Source organism: Lygodium microphyllum, chromosome 8 (genome assembly GCF_053477565.2).
Source record: "Lygodium microphyllum isolate KBCC chromosome 8, Lygodium_microphyllum_v1.1.10, whole genome shotgun sequence".
NCBI lineage: Eukaryota > Viridiplantae > Streptophyta > Polypodiopsida > Schizaeales > Lygodiaceae > Lygodium > Lygodium microphyllum.
The window spans coordinates 90,889,594-90,909,086 of NC_141142.1; the positions used below are offsets into that span (position 1 = coordinate 90,889,594).

General features: G+C 36.6%; 1 protein-coding gene across 2 annotated transcripts; it reads left to right on the top strand.

The window, feature by feature from the left end:
* Nucleotides 1–6,291: 6,291 nt before the first annotated feature.
* LOC148032586 (putative methylesterase 11, chloroplastic) lies at nt 6,292–17,932 on the top strand. Of its 2 annotated transcripts, XM_087683227.1 has the most exons (6): nt 6,292–6,463; nt 7,418–7,669; nt 7,793–7,936; nt 8,445–8,576; nt 10,657–10,852; nt 16,335–17,932. In XM_087683227.1, the coding sequence occupies exons 1-6, from the start codon at nt 6,365–6,367 to the stop codon at nt 16,358–16,360; spliced, it is 849 nt and encodes a 282-aa protein (XP_087539353.1). In that variant the 5' UTR covers nt 6,292–6,364; the 3' UTR covers nt 16,361–17,932. The 2 variants fall into 2 exon arrangements, with proteins under 2 accessions (XP_087539353.1, XP_087539352.1); XM_087683226.1 differs by lacking the exon at nt 16,335–17,932 and having other exon boundaries at nt 10,657–14,091.
* The last annotated feature ends 1,561 nt before the right edge of the window (nt 17,933–19,493 follow it).

The following is a 19,493-nucleotide window of genomic DNA, read 5'->3' on the forward strand; positions in this document are numbered from 1 at the left end:
AAGTTTCAAGTTTGTTGTAGTTGTGGGCACGAGATTTGGCTTAATGCTTTGTGATTTAAATGAACTTGTAACCTCTTTTTGTAAGAAACCATAGCCATTGCAACTTATACCACTCTCATCCATGGCGCTTGGTATACCCTCCACACAAATCGTGTTCTAGCTCACAAATCACTCAACAACTTGCCTCTCCACTACCTTAAACTTCTTCTCCTGTATGAGTTCTTCTGCAATCTTTGAGCTAACAAGTGGCTTAAGTTACTTTTCAAGGTTGGCATTGGGGTTACAAATTTCCTTGTTTGGCTATAGCACATCCCTAAACAAGAGGGACAATGTAAAGCAAGGAGACATAATAACAAACAAGCACATAGAAGTAAGACAAGAGATTCCTAACTTGATAGCCCTTAGTTTTTTCTTCATAGCTCCAGAGTCCACCTTCAAATCCTTTATGTTCTTTAGCACTCGTTTCCTTTGTTGAGGGCCAAGCAATGTTTACTTCTATCTCAAAATTTGCAGCTACTTGTTTAGCCTTTCTATCTCCTGTTGTTGGGCTTTGATCTTTTCTTCTTGGAGGTTGAACTCCGCCTTAAATTTATTGATGGTTCTGATCTTGATGTGCATCATTGCACTTTCCATTGTAGGTGTTGTAGAGATAGCTTTGCAATAGCCAAAGAGGCCATTCTTGCCATTTGCGACAAACCTAAGAAGGGTAGTCGGGTTTGAGAAGGGTGGGGTGCTAATAGTATGAGGATATTTAGGATAAAGAGAACCATCACACCAAAGGTCAACATATGCCTTGCTCCTCCCCCACATAGTTGCATCTTCACTATTTCTAATATGTAATTTCCTCCCCTTATTTTTTGTAATGGGGCATAAAAATTATCTAAGTCTATGTGGAGGTGATACCTGGCATTGGTGTTGAGAGGGGGTTGTTGCATGTTTGTGTCCGCCATTGCACCTATGTATGGTGGATTCTGTGAGTTTGTATTCTTCATTGCACCTTTGTGTGGTGGACAATGTAAAGTAAGGAGACATAATAACAAAAAAGCACATAATAGTAAGACAAGAGATTCCTAACTTGATAGCCCTTATTAATTTCTTCATAGCTCCAGAGCCCACCTTCAAATCCTCTATGTTCTTTAGCTCTCATTTCCTTTGTCGAGGGCCAAGCGATGTTTACTTCTGTCTCAAAATTTGCAGCTGCTTTTTCAGCCTTTCTATCTCCTATTTTTGGGCTTTGATCTTTTCTTCTTGGAGGTTCCATTACGCCTTTAAGTTATTGATGGTTCTGCTCTTGATGTGCATCATTGCACTCTCCATTGTAGGTGTTGTAGACATAGCTTTGCAATAGCCAAGAAGGCCATTCTTGCCATATGCGACAAACCTAAGAAGGGTAGTCAGGTTTGAAAATGGTGGGGTGATAATAGTGCGAGGATGTTTGGGATAAAGAGAACCATCACACCAAAGGTCGACATATGCCTTGCTCCTCCCTCACGTAGTTGTGTCTTCACTATTTCTAAGATGTAATTTCCTCCCCTCCTTTTTTGTAGTCAAGTATAAAATTTTTATACATCTATGTGGAAGTGATACTTGGCATTGGTGTTGAGAGGAGGTTGTTGCATGTTTGTGTCCGCCATTGCACCTATGTGTGGTGGATTCTATGAGTTTGTATTCGCCATTGCACCTACATGTGGTGGATTTTGCAACATTGCTATAGAAGTGGGAAAGGTTTTAGAAGAAACTCTCACTTTTCAAAAGTTTTGAATTTGGGGCATTTAATGATGTTTCTTTCACCTTAGGGAAGAATTTGATTTATTATCTTGACCATTTAGTACAGATGGGGACACTTTTTGGTCCAAAAATGAGAAAATGTGCTATTTTTCTACAGAGAGAAAGTTCAAGGTTGTATTTTCTTTGAGGGTGTGTTTCTTACCACTAAAATTCTCTAATGGGACATGTAAAACTCCATGTAGAATTCTTGTTGAAGAAAGAGTACCGATATATAAATCACCTTTCCCTTTGACTTGACATGTGTCATCAGCAAGATAAACCAATTTCTTGAGAGGAATAGAATGATAATTATGTAACCATTTGGATTGATATTTCATGTTTCCCGTAGCACCTGAATCAATAATAAAAAGATATCCATCACAAATGAAGTATCCTTTCGGAAGAGATGGAATAACCCACACAATTTGCTTCTTTAGTAGTGTTGTCATGTGTAGCAACATATGCTCTATTTATGATATGAATCAAAACACAACTTGAAACATAGATGGATTGAATGATCACTCTTTTTGCAATAGTCACAAGGAGAATAACCTTTGGATAAATAACACAATATTAGTGAGTTTGGGAATCTCCAAATTCCCATTTTTTGAGTACTAAAAAGGTGGCACCCGGATAACATGGCCGTAAGTTTCTCAAAACCATATGATGACCTATCATTGGAAAGCGCTTGAAAAATGGAATCTATTGAGCTATAGAGCCCTCGATTTGGAGTTATAGTGAATTAGGGAGATTGCATATATAATATCTAGGAAACATTTCATCTTCAAGTAAGGGATAAGATTTGACCATATATCCAAATATTAGTCACATTATAAATTTCCAAACTTTATGAAAATTTCCAAACTCTTTAATATGTGGTTATCCTCCTTATGATAATATTGTTACCATATTAACTAACAAAGATGGGATCAATGTTGATCAAGCTTGCATGTCTTTGATTGAATATTCACAATGACTTGAACGATGGTACACAAATCAAGAAATAGTTATAATCTCATAAGAGGAAACACAGTCCGAACAGATCAACCAAGCTTTACTTGCTCAAAGGCATCCCTTTCCACAATATACATGTAGGAGTCGTCATGGTGAGTCCCACTCTCAAATATGGGGTTAAGATTTAGCCACTTGGTCAAATCTTTACTCCTTATTTATGTAATAGATTTCTTCTCAAAATTTGTTATCAAATACTCTCATATAGCTTGTGCAGTTGAAAGATTATATACATCAAGGATAAGAGATTCTTGAGGAGCAAAAAGAATATACAGACGAGCTGCTTTGTCACGTGTGATCCACTCATTATAAATAGTTTGTCATTCTTCAAAGATAGGTCCTTCAATTACAAGGTTATTATGATAAGCTTGATCAATTGGTTGAGGTGGACATTCATTGTTAATTACCAAGAACAATATCATGCAAGTCATTGCCTTAAAGAATTAGCAGCATCTTTACTTTTCACTCAAGAAATCCTTGCCCTTGAAAGTGAGGGATGGAATGCTGTCTATAAGGAAATCTGTTGACGATTATAGAATTTGACATAGCTAGTTAAGAGAATACATATAATGTGAGATCACAGAATCTGCACACCATACAAAAAATGATGATGAAAGTGCAGCACAACAAGTCATACGTAGAAGTTATGCTGTAAAGAAAGACATTTAGTTCAAAAAGCATACTCCAAAAGAAAGAGATCCAAGATAGACAAAAAGTGGGCAAGAATAAAGCAACCCAAAATAGACAAAACATGAGGGAGAAAAAATTGGCCCAACATATACGAGAAATATGAGCAATGCTCAAAATGTGATCACTTTACTTTTGGCCAAGAATAGATGATGATCTGGCTTATTTTGGCAAAAACGCAAAAACCCAAGAGTGAGTAATCGTGACAAAACTTGTGTCATAGAAGTCTACAAAAGAGAAGCTATCGTCCTTTTTGTTTTCCTATTTCAAGTCTAGTTTACCTGAACTGACATAGCTTTTGACACAAAACTCCAAATTGAGCATGAATTTTATAGGAAGAAAGCTTGTGAGTCCTAGTACATCACAAAAAACTCGTTTTCCTAAGAAAGGAGTTTCCTTAAGAGTTTCCCTAATAGAAACATTTAGGGTGTCCAAGCAAGGCATATCTACAATTCAATATATTTGTAATCTAAATGATGATTGAATGAACTTCTTCTATGCTTAAAATTCTTAACATAAGATCCTCATAACATACACAATACATCAAATTTAAGCATAAAATTAACACGAATCAATAATAAAAGAGATACTACATAGGTATACTTCCTCATTGTCTTCTTCAAGAAATTGGTTGTAGTCGACCATGATAGATTTAATACCATGTTGAGATGTATAGAGAGAGAGAGAGAGAGAGAGAGAGAGAGAGAGAGAGAGAGAGAGAGAGAGAGAGAGAGAGAGAGAGAGAGAGAGAGAGAGAAGACATACACCATATACACTCCCAAAGACAATTTGATATTGATCACAATTTACATATATATAGTTGAGACCTAGTCTAGATAGGGTGAGCTATATATAGCTCCAACAATATTAACTTCATTGTATCAAAGTCTCGTACATGAGATATTTTGGATTGTATTGTTATTTCAAATCTATAATAGACATAAGATATTTTGTATAAGTTGACTTTGCTTCATCGTCTATCTTCCATCTTGTTCATCCACAATATCCCAAGCAAATTGTAGCCAAGCACATTACCCCTGAACATCGTGCATATCTATGTGCTCTCAAACTTGCACACTCTTCCTAAACCAAAATTTTAAAAATGCAAAACATTAGAGAATCTCTCCCTTCCTCCCCCCTCCCCAACCCCTAATTTTTTAGAATATTAAAAGAAAAATATTTTTCAAGATAAATTTCTTATCAACAATTATAAAAATAGAGAATTTTAGGGGAGAATTGAACTACTTTTTTTCTATTATACAAAAAATGTGGCCTATTATATAATTTATCTCAAAATGATCATGTTTATACAAAATAGAGAGACTAACATAGTTTTATGCTACCATAAGCACAAATTTATAATATGTAGGCATATAATATATATTTTTGGAGAAGTTAGCAAGAAAGCTCATTTTGAGAAGATATAAGGATTTGTTAGATTTTAAGGATTGTAAAAATAAAACATCTCCAAAGGCAAATGTAGGGAAGGATGCAAAATATCTGTCAATGTGTTTGTATAAGTGTATATATGTGGTTGTTTGTGTGATCTCTCAACAAACCTCTCCCCCCAAGAAAAATACATGTGGTTCTATTTAGAGAATAACAAGTTTGGAAAGAGAGAGAGAGAGAGAGAGAGAGAGAGAGAGAGATGTTAACCAATAATAATAGTGGTGCATCAAAGTTTAGCACGAAGCACCAAATTTAAGTTGGCACATAACGCCAGCGCCAGTGCGAAGTGCAAAGAGGAAACTAGGTGCAGAGCGCTTAGGTATCATAATTGAAAGGTTTACATCTCTAATTCAATCATGGCTTTTAATTACTCCTTGTTTCCTAACTCCCTCTATGGGAAGATAATAGCCAATTTTTAGGCCTTGTTGTAAGTCCTATTTTTTTTTTCACTCATGTGACTAAAGGCCACCAACTATCTCCAATGCATGCTATGGGATCTAGACATGATTCTCAAAACAATACCTCTCATGTTATATCTCTCTAACTAGATGTTACAAAAACTATACCATGTTTATCAACTTTTTAGATTCTTATGTGGAGGGCATAGTTCAGTGTAAATGTGTAAAAGGCCTCTTACATGGTGACAATTGCTGAATCTTTTTCCTATATACTTGATAGGCTATATCTAAGAACCATAAACAAAAGGATAAGTAGGTGGAATGTGGGTCTCTTGCAGCTATCTTGACATTTCAAAACCTTGAGGACCCACATTGGGCTAAGCAAACACTTAACTATTATCCCTCATAAATACATTCTAATATTGAACATTCAAAAAAAAGAAGTTTTGATTGACATCAAAATGCTTTAATACTCTTATGATAAAGGTATATTTCAAATTTCAAAAAAATATGAAGATGTTACTAATTAAAAAAAGCTTTGATACTCTTCAAATTACAAATGTATAAAAGTGTTTCAATAAGGTGGGAACTCAAGGAGAAATGATAGAGAGTGATCGACGAATATATTTAATATTGTTCTAACTATTTAAGGTCGAAATTGAAGGAAAAATGACGGAGATTGATGGGTGTACATACGCACAATATGAGAGAGAGAGAGAGAGAGAGAGAGAGAGAGTCTGTGTATACTGTAATAGAAAACGATGAACTTCCGCACACAGTAGGCTACATCTATTAATCTTCTCATCGGATGTGGAAAGGCCAGCTAACTGCAATTCAATTCAATTCAAAGGTTGAAGGTGTCTGCTGATCGTTGAAATACAGACACATATACACGCGCGATAATTGTGAGACCAGCAACGCGAAATACTACATATTGTCACGGTTATCATGAGACCAGCAATTCCCACGTCTACAAAGGATGCACAAACCAGACACACGCGTTCTCAATTCTAAGACCTTCGACTTTCTTGCTAGTCTTATCAATAGGAGAAATGATGGCTGCCTCCAGCCGCTGCATGAATCGTGGATGGTGCCGCCTCCTCTCCACATCCTCTCTCCTCGCCGCCGTCATCCTCATCAACGTCGCCTTTGTGAGTTTGTGAAACGGCTGCTAGTGCTGTTCTGTCCATTGCTGTTTCTGTTTGTTCGAGGACGATGATCCGCATTAACTTGTTGCTCTATAACTCCAAATACGGTGAGAAGGCTAGTAGAAGAAGTCTCACAAGTACTGAGTCCTGTAATGTCATAGCTCTAGATTGTTTTCTTGTTAGAGTCGATTTGCCAATTTGACTTGCTCAATTACATCAAACACATAACAATATGAAAGGCTTAGCCTGTTGAAACTTGGGTTCAGCTTATATATAGAGCTGTGAGGTGGTGGTCTGTTCAAGTCAAGCTAGATGCATTACTCAATCACATACATATGTTCACATGGATTCCTCATGAAAGTTGAGCCATTGACCACTTGAACATGTATTTTCCTTTGTTGTCTAAGGACGAGGAATGTGGTGGATCATTCAACTTGTGAATTATCTTGTGAGCACATAGGAACAATGCCAATGTGGCACTTGCCTAATCTCTTGGCTAATATTTCGTGATAGGGTGAATTCAAGTGTGGCTTCCTTGTCCGTAGCATCCATATTTACCTTTAGTCTTATACTAAGTTACTAAGTACTAGATACATAAGTACTCAATTTCACACTAGCTACAATTATTACAAACTTAACCAACATGCTTCAAAAAGAACATACTTATGAATTGAACATGCCACACTTAAGATTTGGGCTAACATTGTGCATTGCTTTGTAGTTCTTAGGACATCATATAAGCATTACTATCCTCATAAAATCAACCATAAGAAACACATTACACTTGCAAAGCTTTATCATTGAATGGGAGCCAACTATGGTTAGCTCATCTTCACTTATAGTACAAATACATTCCATTATCCCCACTTATAGTGTGCAATCACCTTGATTTCTAACCTAATAGCATGAGTAAAATCAATTATTCATATCTAGCATGTGTTTATGATGGAAAAATAGGCACAAGGTGGTGTACCTCAAAATGGAGGAATGGGTAACCATTTTATACTCATCCATGGTGCAAGTCATGGGGCATGGTGTTGGTACAAGGTTATAACTCTTCTACAAAGCCAAGGAAATCGTGTGACTGCATTAGATCTCACATCAAATGGCATCAACAAAGTGGTGGCAGACCAAGTCACTTCCATTGCTGAATATGTGAAGCCTTTGATAGACTATTTAGAAAGAAATGTCACAGGTGTTGATGATAAGGTTTGATTTGGATTTCAATGTTTGAGGTACCTTCATTTTTTGGAGCCCCTATTTTAACCTTCAAATATATGTTGGATCAAGACCAACAACTTCTAATTTTTTTTAAAATTATTAGCATATCAGGTTATTCTTGTTGGGCATAGCTTGGGAGGAGGTGCCATCTCGTATGCAATGGAGTGTTTTCCCAATAAAATAGAGAAAGCAATATTCATTTCTGCATTTATGCCATCCAATGGCCAAAGCTTTATACCCACACAAGATTTGCAGGTGCTAGAGATGAGACCTTAGTTTTGTAACTGAGCAATCATTGACTTTGTGTTTTAATGCATTCTTATGATACTCATTTCACATATTAGGAATGTCATAACTATCTTAGCCACGATCATGGTGAAAACCCCCTAAATGTGCTTATGTTGGAAATAGTATAGGCATGCCATCATGGAATGACCATGGCTAGTGAAATGTTAGTAGAGATTGTAAAGCAAATAAAAAAGAAACCATCATGGAATGTGCTTATGTTGGAAATAGTATAGGCATGCCATCATGGAATGACCATGGCTAGTGAAATGTTAGTAGTAGAGATTGTAAAGCAAATAAAAAAGAAACCATAAGCATATTTAACATGTTTTTAGAGATGATCATGGCCCCAATTCTTGTGATGGAGATTGTTGTGATAATTGGAATGAAGTGGAGTCAGCATGTCATATCTCATCATCATCATTTTATCTTACCTTCTAATCTTAATGTTTCTTTTGCAACTTTGCAAATTATCTAGGCTATACAAGCATTATCCGAGGAAGGGGTTTTCTTTTTGAATTATGGAAATGCTACATCATCTATACCTACATCAATCAATATAAATCTTGCAAAAGCAATGGAATTCTTTTATAATGAAAGCCCAATCAAGGTAAGCATTGATACTTTAGTGCTTTATCTTTCTAGAGTCTATGTGTGTGTGTAACATGGCTAACAAAGCTATTTGTAAAAAGACAATCTAACTTGAGATTAATAACTCTTCTAAATATCTCATTGTTGTAAGGCGCACTAGAAGAAAACATAAACTAGTATGCATCTTTGTCTTTCTTTTAAAAAGAATAATGACTACTAGGATTTACATTACCATGGAGATTAAAAACTATATGTAACTAGCATTTAGTTTATATGAAAGGTATCATCTTGTATGTAATGTGGGTTTAGGGTGCTTCTAAGCACCATGGGGTTTAATCTCATGGAACAATGTGCCTAGATGTCAATAAAAATAAACCTTTTTTACCAATATTCTTGGTCATGCATCCATTCATATGCACACTCATTAGAAACTAGGTACTATTGAGATGAATAGCATAGACTTCAGATCACTCCCATGGATGGTATATTGGAATGAAAAGTTAGAGTCCAATAGTTGAAAACATAAAATGTACACATATGCATGGGCTAGAGTAAATATATTTCAATTTGAGCCATAAATTTGGATGCATAGTCCTTCAAAGTCAAAGATAATAGAGCTTCCATTTAGGAAAAATCTAATTTTCACATAATATTTCACTTTAAGGCATTTTATTTGATTAGGGAAAACTATAACTCCCTAATTACTAGGTAATTTGAACTATGCACTTGTGAGCTCTACTTATCACACATTGTGTCATAGCACAATGGCTATCAAAACATTTGATCTAGTTGTGGAAAAACATAAGTTAAACATTGAATATGTTTACATTCATGCATTAATGTGTTTCTATTTTGAGAAATCGAAATGGGTGTTATAGAGAGTAACATGCATGGTTAGTGTATGGAGGTTGTCAACTATATATTCTCAAGGTTGAATCTTAGGTTTGAGGAAAAAAGGAGGAAAAAGTACCTTAATGACTTTTTCTCTTATTCAACGAACCTTAATGTAACATGGCTAACAAACCTCTTTGTAAAAGAGAATCTAACTTGAGATCAGTAATTCTGCCAAACATCTCACTGTTGCAAGATACACTCTAAGAAAACATAAAACTAGTTGTGCATTTTTGTCTTTTTTTTCCCTTTTTGTACAATGACTACCAAGATCTATATTACCATGTAGATAAAAACCATATTTAACAAAAATTTACTAGCTTATATGAATGCTCTTATGAAAACTATCACCTCATTTGTTATGTGGATTTTAGTGTACTTGTAAACATCATGTTGTTTAATGTCATGGACCAATGTACCCAAAGGTCAATAAAGCTAAACTTTTTAGAGTACCAACATAATCTTGAGAGAGGATGATAGTGCTCATATAATAAACCTTTTCTTATAATATTTTTTTTCCATGATGAAACACTAAGTGGACTTGTCATCGCAATCAATATAATCTAGATTCTTGGAGCATGGGCTAGAGTAAATATATCTCAATTTGAGCCATAAATTTACATGCTTACTCCTTCATAGTCAAAGTTACTAGAGCTTTCATTTAGGAAAAATCTAATTTTCATATAAATTTCTTAGTTTAAAGAAATTTACTTGATTAGGGCAAACTACAATTTCACAATAAGCTAGTAAATTGGACTATCCACTTGCTAGCTCTACTTATCACACATTGTGTCATAGCAATATGCCTATCAAAATATTAGTTGTGGGACAACATGAATTAAACATTGAAAATTAGTGTGGACACTCTGGCATTAATATGTTTCTAGTTTGAGAAATTGAAATGGATGTTATAAACAATGAGATGCATGGTTAGTGTATGGAGGGTATTGACCATATATTCTCAAGGTTGAATATTTGTTTTGATGAAAAAAGGAGGAAAAAATACCTAATGACTTCTACTCTTATTCAATGAATATTTGGGATATACAAGGCCTAATCTCTAATAATTTTATACAAATAGTGGATATTTTATTTATAAATAACAATCTAACTAAGTTTTTATTTTGACAAAGCATGTTAATGTTATCAAGATAAACTACTTTATCTTAAAAATAGACTAACTACTAAATTATTGGTTTTTCTTGTAGGATATTAGCCTTGCATTCACATTATTGAATCCCACACCATATAGACCAATATTGGAGAACATCACATTGACTCAAACTCGGTATGGTAGCATCAAGCGATATTACATAATGACTACTAAGGACCATGCAAATGTACCATCTCTACAAGCACAAATAGTGCAAGATAATCCTCCAAGTCAAGTATTCACTATCCAAGGTAGTGACCATTCATCTTTTTTTTCTTATCCAAAAACCCTTTCTGCTATTCTCATTTCCATAGCCAAAAATGGAACTCTAAAAGGTAGTAAAATTATCCAAGATATAAGATCTAACTTGCCAAAACCCCCTAATGTGTATGTTTTTTAGGTGTATACATGATTACTTTTCTCTAAAGAAGTCAAAACAACATCCATATAGGCATAGAGATGAGTATATAATTTCAATTAGTGTAGTTTTGACCAAAATATTAATATACTTCTATCAAAATGTGGAATGCACTATCTCAATGTAAGAATCTTGATGATTTCTTTAAATAATTAATAATAATGAGTCCCCAAACCATGTTGCATATTTTAAAAGAAATAAGAAGTGTAACTGAAGTAAAGGGATATGTGTATCTTGGATTTCGATTGATTTCATGTCTTATTGGATTGCATCAATCTCCCTTTTGAATCCAAAACTATTTTTAAATGGAATATTATTCTTTATAACTATAGGAGTAGTTACAAGTCAAGTGTGTGCAAAGTTATTGTGCTAATAAAGACTAAGGGTACTTAAATCTTGGCACACATACTTAAATACATACATATATGTGTTTCCTTAATTCTAGGTTTATGACCCAATGTGCTAGCTTGCTTATAACAAGGAGTTGGATATGCATGCAATTTGTTGGCTTCTCGAAGGGTGTACCTAAGAGAAATCATCTATATAATATGCATTCAAAGGGTATTAAGAAATATCCTCTTCTTACATGCTATAAGGCTATAACATGACTGCTTTTACTTTACTCAACTTATGGATTGTTTTCAAATTGTAGTTAAGAAACCCCTTTTGTAAATATACTCTTGTAAATTTAACTAATTAAAATACCCTTTCTTTTAAATTCACATGGTATCTTAATATTCTATAGGGTGCACCCTTTGGGCTGGCTCATCCTTTGCCTCATTATGTTTTGGCGCTTGTGAGGACAATGCTTGTGTGTGTGTAGGAATTCAAGGGATACCCTAGATTAAGTGATCATGTGATTGTTAGAGGTTAAGGCAAGGGATCGTATGTTGGTAGAGGATAGGGCCTTGCAAATGTCCTCTACAAACCTCGATGTAGGGGCCTTCCCCAAGTACCAAATCCCATTCTAGATGTGTACATCAACATTAATTTTCTTCTGATTAAAATAGTTTTCAAAATCTTCCACGTTGCCTATTTATTATAGTCTCTTAGAGCCATCTTGTTTGCTTGGAACTTTGAACCTACCTATCCTTTGATATATCCCAGAGTACTAGTGTTCTCAGAAAGTTTAGAGTCTTTCTCATCCATATCCATGTTGTCCTATTTTTCTTCTTCCACACTCGCAAGGTTAATACCTATATTTAGCTCATACAATTCATATGATGTAAAATCCCTTTGCTTAAAGATCTTGATCCATTTATTAGCTATAAGAATGCACAATGTTGTCCCATATAATTTAGCAATTGAATATGTAGCATTGTCAAAGTACCTACCTTATCACATATGGACATTTTTTTACTAGCAATATGCTGATTTTCTAAGATGCTATCATAGATCAACACCCAATCACCATTTTGTATGGCTCTTGGCCAAAGTCTTTGTCTCTTATCAAACATTTTTTGCTTCTCCCAAGTGCCTTATGTGTAAAGCCACTAACTCTTCTCTATTCAACCCCACTACCCAAGATATCATACTGTATGTAACAACAATCTCTTCTATTGGCATGACCACACATCACTTCAGCTAGCATATATCTTGTGATACTACAATGAGGTGTTCTATCAGTCCACAAAGCATATGGGAGTAGTTGTGGCCACTCTTTCATCTTATCTCCACATGACTTGGCCAAGGCCTTAATGATAGATGGATATGTACATTCACTTTTGCCATTGCCTTCCAAATTATAGGTTGATGTAAGAGCTAGCTTTATTTCCAAATGAGAGAAGCTCTTGTGCTTCATTTTTATCCAACTCACCCCTATTTGCTATAATTTTTCCAACACACCCATATTGATAGAAAATCTCTGTTGAGAGAAATATACACACTCCCTGAGTAGTCTTTTTCCTAACCGCTTTCCCTTCTACTTGATTGATCAAGGCTTCACATGCAAGTAGGATGTACTGCATCTACCATAAACTTGTAGGGCATAGTAATGAAACCCACTACCCATTCATAATGAAGAGACAACAGATAAGTTTTCTACAACCCATCCTAATTTTTCACTAAAAAACATATTTGACAGGCTACACAAGCTTCCATTAAGTAAGCAATTTTTGCATATATCCCTTACCAATAATATCTTCCTTTAATTTTCTCAAAGGTATCCCATACACCAGAATGAACAGCCCATAAGAGAATAGGATTTCGAACTGTGTATGTCCTATTTAGTTGGTTCAATACCAACTCGGAATTACCCTTTACTAACAACTGACGGATACCACCTTTCTTAGCAATATTTAACCCCATGATTAAGACTTTGTATTCCGCCATATTGTTGGTAAATCCAACCCTAGATAAACTGCTAATTTCATTATGACTTTATGTTGGGGGTCTTTAATAACTACCCCTATACTCCCCTTCTTATTGGGACCCCTTGACGCTCCATCAAAGTACATTGTGTACATCCACAATGGGTTCACACATCCATCCATCGTCAACTCTACTCCTAATTATGGTAATCAAACTTTAGCATGTTCAAAGGATGTACTGAAGGCTCCATCCAACCCTCTTCATTGAATGTAAAAGGGATGCTTGTCAAGATTCGTAAGCAAATATGATAGAAGACTTTGATTTCCCAAACAAATGATCCACCCTCTTGCTCAATCACCTTATATTCTTTACTCCAGATAAGCTTCCCCTAATGGTATATGTGCCTCAAGTATGTGTATTCAAAATAAGGGATCAATTGCCCCATCAACCTCTTTCATCTCTTGCAGGTTCTTGATCAACCTAGTATTGACCTGCAAGGTATTTATTTTGTTAGTACATTTAGATATAATAAGGTTTAATCTTATTAAGATTAACCTTATTTTTAAACTCCATTCCCTCAAGATTAGCCAGTAATGCTGTGGATTTATTATTCCCTATTTGTAAAATCTTGTAGGGACCATCCCATTCGGGCTCAAGTTTTCCTAGAAACAATTCTCTTGGTGAATCATAATAAAGAACTAACTGCCCCTTCTTAAAGGTATATTTATTCTCTTTTAAATCATGCAGCCGCTTCATCTAATGCTTAGCCACTTCCTCGTGCAACAGACTTTGCAATTTGAGCTCATCTAAGTGGGCCAGAGTCGTAAAATGCTCAAATAGGGCATCCTCGTCACCCAAAGAATGATTGATTGCAAATCTTATGGTCGGCAACTGAATCTCTAAGGGCAAGACACACTACTCCCCATAAACTAATTTGAATGGGGTATGGCCAATGGCTCCTTTAAACATTGTGTTATACGCCCACACCGCCACATACAATTTTTAATCCGAGTCACGCTTCTTTTCAAACACTATTTTTGATACAATACCCACAAGCTGCTTGTTAGTACTTTCAACTTGCCCATTTGCCTGCGGGTTATAAGGAGTCATCTTGCTATGCTTAATTTTCCATGCTTCAATCAAAGCATTTTATCACCTTGTTTAGGAAATGGGTTTCGTGATTCGATACTAATTCTTTTGGGAGACCAAATCAGCATATAATTTGCTCTAATAGAAAACTGGCAATCTCTTTTGCATCGTCCTTCTTTGTTGCTCGTGCTTCTGACCACTTTGTAAAGTAGTCAGTTGTCATGATAATATATCACTTTTGCACAGTGGACAATCGGAGTAATAGGATCCACAAAATCGATGCCCCACTTTTCAAATGGAAGTATGGCCATAATCAGAGTAAGTGGTTGCTTCTTGTTCTCCCTACTGTCATGCCTTTGACAAGTATCGCATCTCTTAACATACTCAAATGAATCTTGGAGGATGGACGGCCACCAATATCCATCTCTTAAAGCCTTCTGTACGATGAACTGCCCAGCAAAGTACCCTCCACAAGCAGAATCATGACAGTCCTCCAGGATAAATGAAACCTCTTCAGGCATCACACATCAGTAATAGATATCATCAACTCCATGTCGATATAGTGTTCTTGCAATTTACACAAATTTTAAAGCGTGCTGCTTAATTTTTCTCTTCCTTGGATTTTGATAGAGTAGCTCCAGTCTCTCCTATGGATAGATAGTGGGTTATAGCAGCATACCAAGAGGGAATAGAAGATATGCCAATCTTAAATAGTATTTCCATGTCGCTTCCTTCAGCCAAGACCTCTTTTAGCTCTCCAAAATCCACAAGACATTCTACAATGCCCTGTAGCTTCAATAGCTTGCTCTTAATCTCGTAATTAAACTTTGGCAAAGTGATTAACCACTTTGATAAATGATTAGGCGGCTATAACTTGTTCATCAACAATCAAAGCCCTTCAACCTTTGTATAAAAAACCACCTTCTCATAAACAATGTAATGCCTAAACTTTTTGGTCGCAAATACCATCGCAAGGCACAACTTCTCCATATAGGTGTAGTTAATTTTCGATATATTGTCCAACTTTCGACTAGTAAAGGCTATCGGATGGTACCCTTTTTCCTCCCAAATTTGGGCCAAACAGCCACTAAAACTATGCACTGTTGCTGCTGAAAATATATAAAAAAAATTACCCCTTTCAAGTGCTTTTAAAATAGATGCTTTGGCAAGCTTCTACTTCACATCATCAAAAAATACTTTCCAAGCATCACTCAATGCAAACAGATAGTTAAAGGACAATAGATTCGTTAATGGTAGCATTCTTTCTGCCAGGGCATTTATAAACCTTTGATAATACCCTACTGATGACAAAAAGCTACATACCTCATTTGGAGTATGTGGCGGACTCATGGCGACTATGACCTTAATCTTTTTAGGGTCAATTGTGATCCCTACTAAACTATCCACATGGCCTAGCAACAACACATAGGGTACTCCAAAGACGCACTTCCATGGGTTAAGAGCTATGCAAAATTGTTTGCAACACTCAAAACACTTCCACAAAACAACTTCTTTTCTCTTATGGTGGCTGCCCCCAAGTCATCAATAAATACTTTCAACTCCTCTGGGGAGATGTCACCAAAGGTCTTATCAGCTATTCTTTGCCACGAACCAAGTGCATTAAATAAACCAAAAGCCATCACATGGTACGCTGTCGTATTGTTGTGCGTCCGAGGTGTGAAATCCACCCAAAAGTTGTGTGTGTGGGAGTTGATATTTTGTACATACTTAGTCGTCGTGTTTGCATTTTTGTCCTGTGTGTGTAGTATAGTGAAGAGGGGTTTGGTGCAAGAGGAACTTATCTGTAATGCTCTTGGTGACATGTACGCTAAATGTGGCTTCTTGGCAGAAGCACATTACATGTTTGAAAGGCTGCCACTGCGGAATTCTATTTTCATGGAATGCATTGGTTGCAGGATATGCTGAACATGGGCCTTGGTGATGAGGCACAGAAATATTCTCAACAAATGCAACCTGAAGGTTGTAGCCTTGATCCCATCACATTCGTTTCCATCTTGAAGGCATCTAGTATCACATGAGCTCCAGAAACAGGTTATCAAATACATAGAGAAGTAATTACTAGGGGATTTGGAACAGATGTGTACATGGGCAGCACATTGGTAGACATGTACATCAATTGTGGATCACTGGCAGAGGCATGCCAAATTTTTTATGCACTACCTGTTCGAGATGCAGTTGTGTGATCTGCATTGATTGTAGGATACGCTGAACATGGTCTCAATGAGGAAATACTGGAATGTTTCCAATGTCTACAGCTGGATGGTATTTCTGCAGATGTTGTCACATTTATTATCTACTTGAAAGCATGTGGCAGTAGAGGAGCCATAAAAGCAGGTCAAGAGATCCATGCTGAGATCAGGAAATCAGGATTAGAAACAGATTTTTTAATAGGAAACATGCTGATAGACATGTATGACAAGTGTGGCTTGTATGCAGAAGGGCTGGAATCTTGTCTCGAGATCACTTTCACATGTTGGGTTGATTAGAAAGCTGCGGAAGAATGGATTTTATGCGAACTTTAATAGTCTTGATGAGTTGGAGAAGCATTGTAAGGAACTCTCAGAGAGGAATTACAAAGAAGGAGCAGCACTTAAAAGAGGAATGGATGAATCTGGACAATTGTCTTAAGTTGGAGTTATGCATATGCAACAACGGTAACATTTTTCATTTCAGAGTTCAAGTTTCACAAATGACACTGTGCTTGATCTAAATATTCAGTCTACTGAAGACGAGCCAGCCGAGGATCAAGTGCTGGATGTAGAGCATTACAAAGGAGCTTTAACTGCATCATTGGATATGGAGCAGTCTGAGCATGATCACTTGCAACCCAAGGATGGTGTTTTTTTTTCTGGAAGATTTACAGCATGACAGTCGGGAAGATTTTGTCAAGTGTCCGTCAATTTAAGAAACTTGTGAGAAAAGTTACTGCAGCTTTTCTGGGGTAAAAAAAGGCCGCTTTTCTGGAAGGAAGGACATTCTGGGGGGGAAAGAATTAGAGGGATATTTTCAAGGAATCAAAAGCGCAGGCATGTGCCGTTTTGGGAGGTAGGCAGATGATATGCAGAAGGTTTTTTTTGAAAGGCGTGGATGGAACCTTGCAGTACGGGGGCTAATGCTGAACTGAAGGATAACCCAAGGGGTGGAATTGTATGTAAAAACGGGCCTCAAATGCATTGTTCAAGTCAAAGAAACACATATAGATGCAGATTATCCGATTGGCTTCTTCAATGGGATCAAGGCATTAGAGGATTGTTGATTCTTCCCCGTTCGGTCTCCTTGGACTTGATCTCAGAAGGTCCCGCAACAGAGAGGAGAAGCAATCGAAGGAGGCATTATTGACACAAGAGCAGAGCATATTCATTACCCTGCATCTATACGTGGAAGGAACAGAGGATTGGGGAGAAAACGCGAAAAAAAAGACTGAAGACGGAAGCTAAGGGAGAGATTAAGCAGCTTTGCCAGTATTCCAGATACATCTTTCTCCAGCAGCCCAATCTGTTGGAACTTGAAGCACTCATCAAGATTTGTGGTGACATTCATGGTCAGTATTCAAACCTGTTAAGGCTTTTCGAATATGGGGGATTGCCGCCTGAGGCTAATTACTTGTTTCTTGGTGATTACGTTGACCGAGGGAAGCAGAGCTTGGAAACGATATGCCTTCTTCTGGCTTATAAGATAAAATTTCCTGAGAACTTCTTCCTGTTGAGAGGAAATCATGAATGTGCTTCAATCAATCGCATCTATGGGTTTTATGACGAATGTAGGAGGCGTTTCAATATCCATCTTTGGAAGACATTCACTGAGTGTTTTAACTGTCTACTGGTTGCTAATCTTGGGCCTTTGCTTTATCACTTTGCCGGTGCTATGATCTTTTCAGGTGAAGAGGGTGATCCTTGAGAGCATTCACATGCTTATAAGGGATCGTGTTGAAAACATTCCTAATGGAGATGTCTGTGGAGCTTAGCTTGGAGGACCACTGTGGATTTAAATTACAGAAAGAGAGAATTATCAAGACAACTTACACTGCCAATAGAAGGTCAATGATACAGCAATGATACACTATATCCAAATCCAGCAAGCCCTGCAAAAACCAGAAGCTCCCTCATTATACCAGAATGACATTGCCTTCTGCAACAGGTGTGGAAGCTTGGTGGATGGGCAAAGTGTATTTGACAAATCCTTACAGCAAGATGCAGTTTCATGGAACACTTTAATTTTTGGCTAAGCACATCAAGGACAGAACAAGAGGACTTGACATGTTCTTCCCAATGGATTTAAAAAGTTCTTGGTGCACAATTCTGCTGAGCTAGATCTTCTGATGATGCATAACAGGAAGTTCTGTGCTGAAATTGCCCATAATGTCTCAACTCTCAAGAGGAAGTCCTTTCTATGCTTGTCATTCTTACTTCTGTAAATCAAAGAGCTAACTGCACTTCTAAGTGGCAAAATTCTGGCAAAAGCTTCTGGAGGAATTGGAGAAGCTACGCTGGTGATATTTTAGAGATGTCGTAAATGGTGATATCAAGCCCGAGAACCTTCTTCTACCCTTTCATCGATGATACTTTGCAGGATGTACCAGAAGCTTCAAATCCAGATGTAATAAACCTTCTTTCAAATTGAATCGTGATCTCGCTTGATTGATCTTCTATCCGGAAATTAGTCAAGGTCCTCTGTGGTCGCGACCTTGCTTTCGAAAACCCTTCGACAACGCAAAGGTACCAAAGACAGTAATAAACGTCATTTTAAGCTTGTTTTCTTCTGCAATTGCCATCTGGTTATACCCCACAAAGCAATCCATGAATGAATATATTTCCCTACCTGCTAATTGATCCAAAATTTGGTCAATAAATGGCAACGGATAGTAATCCTTAACAATCTACTTATTCAGCTCTCTAAAGTCTATGTAAAGTTGAATTTGGTTATTATTCTTCTTTCTAATCACAACTTGTGAACACCATTTAGTATGTTGAACAAGAAAGATCAAACCCACTTTTCGCAACTTTTGTAGCTCCTCAAACAGCCCGTCCCTTAGTTCAAAATGCATGTGCCTTACT